The sequence below is a fragment of the Temnothorax curvispinosus genome, unplaced genomic scaffold (genome assembly GCF_003070985.1).
Source record: "Temnothorax curvispinosus isolate PA1 unplaced genomic scaffold, ASM307098v1 QBEX01000305.1, whole genome shotgun sequence".
In the NCBI taxonomy this organism is placed as follows: Eukaryota; Metazoa; Arthropoda; class Insecta; order Hymenoptera; family Formicidae; genus Temnothorax; species Temnothorax curvispinosus.
The window spans coordinates 573,617-580,976 of NW_020210085.1; the positions used below are offsets into that span (position 1 = coordinate 573,617).

The following is a 7,360-nucleotide window of genomic DNA, read 5'->3' on the forward strand; positions in this document are numbered from 1 at the left end:
TACATCTCTCTTATTTATACGTATTACTGTAGTTTTATTTCGTTGAATGTCAGTACTTGTTATCGAGTCATAGAGCTTACATCAGAATGGGGGGGGGGGAGAGATCTCTTATACATTTAATAATAATCGAGTTATAAAAGTACAAAAATATATTCTTAAAATGGGGAAAATAGTACATCCGTTTTATCTTTAAAAAAATGATCTTATGCTGCAATAAGCTAAACATACGTCACAATTTTAAAATTTATAACAATTTAAGAATATTCTTTACGTATACACTTTGCGATCGTTGACAACTGCATGTTGCTCGTACCTTCGTAAATAGTGCCGATTTTCGAATCTCTGAAATATTTCTCTTGAGGAAAGTCTGTCATAAATCCGACGCCTCCCATGAAGTCTATACACTTTGCTGTGACACGTAGCGCAGTTTCTGTAAATAAGATATAACATATATTATCATTTTATTATATGTAGCTTTGAGTCTACAAAAAACTTCAATTAGCAAATTGCATACCGGACGCAATTAATTTGGCCATAGCAGCTTGCTTCATAACATCTTTTCCAGCGTCTACCAACCTAGCCGCATTGTAAACCAGCAATCTGGCGCATTCTAACTCTGTTACTGTTTGAGCTATTTGATGTTGCATCGACTGAAAGTAGAGATTATCTCTCTTAGATCTTAGATATATATGTATATATATACGGGAATTTCTTTCGTAAAATGATAAGCGTACTTGGAATGAGAAGAGGTCCTTTCCAAATTGCTTCCTTTCCAACGTGTACGGTATAGTCGCGTCCAAGCATCCCTGAGCTATACCGATCATTTGAGCTCCAATGCCAATTCTACCTTCGTTCAAATGTGCAGCAGCATATTTATATCCATGCCCAAATTCACCCAAGATGTTGCTTTCAGGTACCTAGAAAAAAAAGATGAGTTTTTATAATGCATTTACATCTTGTAAGAATGATTACGTGCGTGCGCTCGCGAGATTAATTTTTTTATTTATTTATCGTACATACCCTGACGTTGTCAAAGTGGATCATGCAAGTTCCGGATGCCTTGATGCCTAGTTTCTCTTCAGGTTTAGCTACTGTCAAACCGGGCATATCGCGCTCCACGAAGAAAGTCGTGATGCCACGGTACCCCTATTTTAATTAAAAAAGCGTTACTTGATGACTTGATTTCTCTCTTTCGCATATGTAGGAATTTACTCACCGCGGAAGGATTTGCGTTGGCGAAAACCAAGAAAACGCCCGCGATATCGGAATTCGATATAAACATCTTCGTTCCGTTTATCACATAGTCACCGCCATCCTTTTTCGCTTCGGTCTTAAGAGAAAACGCGTCGGATCCAGAACCAGATTCTGTGAGACAAAAACTACCGGCCTGAAAAAAATGCTGTCGTCAAATGTGTTTTGTTCTTTTTTTCCTATCAATGCATCAATATCTCTCCGTAACAAAAACGTGTAACAACTTACATAATTTTGTGCTAATTTAGGCAGATATTTCTGTTTCTGTTCTTCAGAGGCAACTTTGATGATCAATGAATTTACTAAAGTGTTATGGATGTCAACGAGAGCGGCTACGGCTCCGTCGACTTTCGCGACTTCCTCGACGGTTAAAATCGTGCTCATAAAATTGCAACCAGCGCCGCCGTATTCCGTTGGGACTTCGAGGCCCATCAGCTGAAATTGGTAAAGTTTTGAATGTTAAAATAATATATTTCGTCATTGTATTAATTCATATCTAAAAAGAGCATATCATGAATTTGTATAAAATATTACGAAGCTGTCTTTAGCGGCACAATATGTTTTCTTCTATCATTCGTTCTGCCGCGTTATGTGAACGACCGTGTCGGTCATACGCGAGGAGACCGTGTTTTTCGCAGAATAACGGTTAAATAGATCGGTACTGCGTTGCAAAAGGCAGGTAATGTAATATTATTGTTAGACATTTTATAAAGTTTTGTAGAATTGATTTTTTTCCTAACAAAAACCTAGCAAGAAATCTTTCAAAGTTAGCGTTGTTTAAATACTATTCGCGGAAGTTGCATTGAAACGTGTGTCTCACACATGCGTATTGCAAAATTAAGAGGTATTTATTTATCTGTTTATCTGCATAAAAACAAGATATTGATAAGATATATATTTCCGCGTTAGGAGTTATAGAAAAACAAAATATATTTACGCGCACAATGAGAAATTCTTCAATATACGCGAAATGATAAAAATTATCTACGCGTGTGGTCGATAAAGAACATCTTGTTTTCAAGTAGCTCGTAATTTATCTTCTTTTCCGACTTTCTAATTTGATGCACGTCATTTTGTCACATTGATGTCATCACGTCATTTTTACGGGATTAGCAGGTCAAACATGTTGTCGCAATTATGGCGACATTATCGCATTTATGCAACAATCGCGGTCAGATAAACATAATTTTTACTAAAATCAGCGTAAATATATTTCACTTATCAGAACTTCCTATTAACAGAGAGTTCTAAACTCACAATCAGTTTTTCGCCAAAGTCGGTCGATGCGTATACAGAATATCCCAAATTTTATCAATTCATGCCCGCATGTTTTATGAGTACAAATAAGGAACAAGTATTATCTGTAAGTTCAACGCGAAGCTGATACGAGTGAATGCACGTATGATAAATTGACAGTATCCTCTTCAAATTCTTATCAACGAAAAATTGACATCGTTCGGAAATTAAATTTATTACCAAGCTTATAGATTTGGTTTTAATCTCATCGGTTGGGATATCGACTCTTTCTATTAGTTGTCGCATGTGTCTCGCGCCAAGTATTTTCCACGTACAAGTGGCGAGAGAGACTGTATACAAGCTACGATCACTTTCAATCACACGTTCACTGTCCGTCCATTTAAATTCTTTATAGCCCCACACCTACCATATATTCTCTATTGCCTAATTCACGCTGCATTCTTTCCTAATTTATTAATTTAATTAGAATTTTTAAATCGTGTACATCACATATAACGATCATGAATGTATGGTTTATGAGTGAGAATATTCACGTGTAAAATACGTTAGATAAATTTTGACTTTATCTATTTTGTATTAATACTATAATTTTTTAACAAAGTATATACTTAGATTGTTATTTACCCAACGTATTTTCCTCGCATAGTCTTACTCATAGCGTATGCTGGCACAGACCAATAAAATCTAGGATATCTTCGAATATTCGAAGTAGTCCAAAAACTCGAGTAGTTATTTCGAAAGGGTTCTTCAAACTTACGCCATTCTCGAAAAGCGTTTTCAAAACGCCGTCATCTATCTTGTTCTCCTTTTCCATCTTTCGTACGAGTGGCGCGATCTCCTCCTTAGCCAGTTTGGCGACTGAGAGTATGTAAAATTAAAAAAAATAGATACAAAATGAATATATAAATTGACATATGAAGATATACGGCAAGATGGTAATCAAGTTTTTACTGCATTATAAAGAGCTCGTTTATTATTTAACTCTGATGAATGAGTTTGACACTTACCGGTTTCTTTCATCATAATCTCATCATCCGTAAATTCCGTCAAGGGACTTGGACTCTGATTTAGTCTTGACGCGCATAAATGCACTTTTCGCGTTCGCGTCAGCCTTTGCGGTATCTACAAAACGTGTATTTTGTTCTAAATATCATTTCGTTTATACGTCGCATAGGAAAAATATATAATTTATTAATTGTGTAAATATTATTTATTAACGTGTTAAAGAATAAATATATTTGTGTGTCCTCTCTGTGCTAAAGACTGTAAAGAGACATATTCGTACGTACAGAAAATTGGTGTGTTCTACCAATCATTATGACAAGTTATTTGACCTTAGGAATAGGACGTGACATTCAATCAATTAAACTGAATAATGATCAACAAGAGAATAAACGCGGCTAATTCTATACATATATTATATAACATACATCATATATATAAGTACGTCTGTATATCTGTCTGTCTGACCGCAAACTACTCATTTGTTAATGAACCGATTTTCAAAGAATTGTATATGAAGTAGGGGTAGAATTTTCCGGGGAGTGGTATAAAATGTATAATTTTTAGTTACCAATCTTTTTGGAAGCCGGTACCGAAACTTTTCAAATTTTTCAAATTCTATTACATTCTTTAGTTCTTTCTACCCCTGTTTTATATATAATTCTTTAAGATTTGGTCCATTATTTCCTGAAATTCTATATATCATATATAACATACATATATATATAATATAAAATAAAGCAAATGAAATAATATATATCGAAATAACTCGAAACCTAACGGAGAATTTTTTTTCACATTGTTGTTTTTATCTTTGACTCGTCGATGGAAATGCTTTGTAGCCGAATATCTGATCTGATAAAATACCAAACGACAAAAGTTATATTGATAACTCAAGCACAAGCTCATAAAAAAAACATTTACAACTGCAGGCACAGATAAGTCAGATATGTGCATGTGTCTGCTTATCTTTTTCCCCTAAGTTCACAAAAAATACATTTGCCTCATCTTAGTAACACATCTCGAGTAATGTACGATAAATAAATTAATAGAAATATCCTAACCATCGTGCTATCGATAGTGCTCATAAATAGTGCTTATATCGCAGGACATTTCGTGGAAAGAAAAGTATTGAATTTAGACGACCGTTGATCTCGGGCGTGTAAATTACATAGGGCAGGAGGAGGCTTCTTGAGTCATGGGGCTCCAATTCTATTCCAAGTACTAATACGTTAATTTATTAATTTTTATTATTAAGACCAATGTTTTGTCCCCCTGGCCTTTTGTCTACTTGTTTCAGTTTTCCCTCCTTTCCTGTCCAAGGGCTTTTAGAGTCCTTGGGCTTGCGACATTTTTAAATATCTTGAAAATTTTTTTATCCGATTTTTTCTTTAAACTGACCCAAATAGCTCCTGCTTACCATAAATAGAGGACACTGCGGTATGTACAAACAAAAAAATGTATCTCAGATTGAAACCTTGAATTCGAACGTTCCAAAAAATCAAGAAAATTCTGTTCGCTCGTTGTAGGCAACTTGCGTGGTGCCTTTACACTAAATCTAAGGATACAAAGGGAAATAATTGCGCGTGCTTACGTACGTCGCGGAAGGCGGATCTGAGTATGATGGACGCGTTCATCGTTTGTCTTCTTCAAGAGAGTCCTCGGAGGTACGAAGAATGGAAGAGCGATGTGTGTGCTGGCGGTCCGCAGGCTGAGTTAATACTGACAAGCGGGATGATTTGGTGCGCGTCCGCACCGGCCCGGCCGCCCCGTCGCTCCGTGCCGGTCGAACGATGCCGATCCGGATTGATTCCTTTCATGTGGCTGAAACAGGTTGTTGCGTAATGAAGAAATAAGGAGCTAATCGCCTCGAGCTGCCCGCCTCTGCTTGGGGTATCTCCTCCATCCGTTCCTCCCTCTCGTTTACTCGACGAAACTGCCCATATACCGCTAAATTAATTCTTATCGGCTCTTCAACGAGTATTTGCGTCAAATTCTTATCGCCGAACATTTTTTTTTTAAACAGAAACGCGTACGTATATTTCGTTTGCGCTTTGTCACTGTCTCGGTGGTCTCGACAACATTTGCATTTCCAAAGAAATATGATGAAACTACGTTATCGCAATGACGTTGAGCGTGGTGTAACAGTTTTCCTTTTTTTAATTCAATTTTAAATATGTAATTTATATGCATTTAGTCGCATCGTAAATTATCAATTACAGATAATTTGGAGAACCGATCTCTCAGTAATGTGATTGATAAACAGTTTATGAGAACGTTACAATATACATGTTTGATAAGCAAGATATTTAATCCGCACGTTTCCAATCTATTGGAACCGCTATTAGTAATCATAACACGTTTGTATACTTGTAATCTCATTAATGGATACACGAGTCGGTTCTCCTCAAAGTGGAATTTATTATCTTTTAGGACGTCAGTCGATATATCTACCTATTGCATTTGAAACTTGATGAAACTTGGATCAATTCAACAGGTGATTAATTCACCTGCTAGGATCACTTACAGCAAACTCGCTGAGGATTACTTCGATCAAACTCTGATTAACTTAATCAAATGTTAATTTATCCGGCAATAGCTGTATTATTTTATTAATATGGACAGAATAATGTTTTTTTCTTATTTAATATGAAAAGAGAGCTCATAGGGACATTGAATTATGTAGCTGGGAAATTTATCTTAAGCAATTCTACTGGCTGATTTAATTACCAATTAAGTTGATGGAAATTTAATTAATTTGACTGAAGTCACCCTGATTGCTTTTAATATTTATCGGGAGCGAAAAAATGAGTAAAAATTGCACAAAATTTCATTTTCTTTTCAAGATGGGACGGATAATCCTTGACCGTATAGTACAACTCCATCGCCCTTTGCGATTGATATAGTGAATGTCGTTTTTATATAGAAACTCGAAAATTTTATTTTGACCATTTTTCCAAAAAATCGCTCTGTAGCAGCTTGAAGGCGATGCTGCTGATTACGAATATCATAGTTAAAGTGCGATTTTCTCATTATTTTTTCCATAATACGGATTTTACGATTCTATAGTAATAATTAAATGACTCCTGTCGACCCTTAAATAATACAAAAATCGACGTATTAGGTATATGTCTTGACGTAAGTGATCTTAGGGCCATAAGATCACATCAAGATAGATAATAGTAGCGTAAGTTAATTGTTAATTTATAGTGCCAAGAGAGGCACGGCACTCGCTATTTTTCGTTGTTCCTTAACGTATAGGTAAGTGATCTTATCGGGTTTGAGAATTCATTAGTATCAGCCTGATCTTCTCGTACTAGATTATAACAAAGAGAAAAAATTGTAGAATTTTTTTTATTCGTCTTTCAACCAATTATAAAATTTGTATTATTTAAAATTTATCTTATTGTTAATCGCACGCACATATGACACGAGTTTTGAATATTGGTTCTTGCGCGATACCGATATATTGGTCTAAAGAGAAACGTACGCTATTGCAACAATCATTGGCTTTAACAACACATTGTCAAAGTAATAAAGGTAATAAAAATCTGTTATCTTTCTAAGAAAATCTTTCATGTAATTTTATTAAGATTAAGATCGCCGGAAAAAAGATAACGCGGAATAAATCGTGCTTCGTGCACGTTCCAATTCGGGGCAGACGACGCGCGACGTCGAATCCTGGGAGTGAAGGAGGAGAGAAAAGAGAATGCGCGCGTTCAGCAGACCAAGCCGCTCAGTAGCAGTCGAACGTGCGTGGCTCTTACTTTTAGAACCAACCACGCAACGCAGAGTGTTGATAAGACAAACTCAACAGTTGTGCAACTGCTGTGTCTGCTGAACGCGCCCA

At 36.0% G+C, this 7,360-nt stretch overlaps 1 protein-coding gene across 1 annotated transcript; it reads right to left on the reverse strand.

Moving 5' to 3' along the window:
• Positions 1-131: 131 nt before the first annotated feature.
• LOC112453101 (short/branched chain specific acyl-CoA dehydrogenase, mitochondrial-like) lies at positions 132-5,147 on the reverse strand. Its single transcript, XM_025013659.1, has 9 exons — positions 5,109-5,147; positions 3,516-3,630; positions 3,266-3,366; positions 1,480-1,686; positions 1,217-1,387; positions 1,021-1,146; positions 735-917; positions 515-650; positions 132-430 (listed from the first exon to the last, which is right to left on the reverse strand). The coding sequence occupies exons 1-9, from the start codon at positions 5,145-5,147 to the stop codon at positions 255-257; spliced, it is 1,254 nt and encodes a 417-aa protein (XP_024869427.1). The 3' UTR covers positions 132-254.
• Between the last annotated feature and the right edge of the window lie 2,213 nt (positions 5,148-7,360).

Bases quoted from the DNA above. Each gene is read 5' to 3' on its own strand.
- LOC112453101 (XM_025013659.1), bottom strand. From the start codon at position 5,147: ATGAACGCGTCCATCATACTCAGATCCGCCTTCCGCGAC. The intron at 1,147-1,216 runs GTGAGTAAATTC...TAATTAAAATAG, and splicing joins CCAACGCAAATCCTTCCGCG to GGGTACCGTGGCATCACGAC. The intron at 431-514 runs GTATGCAATTTG...TCTTATTTACAG, and splicing joins GGCCAAATTAATTGCGTCCG to AAACTGCGCTACGTGTCACA.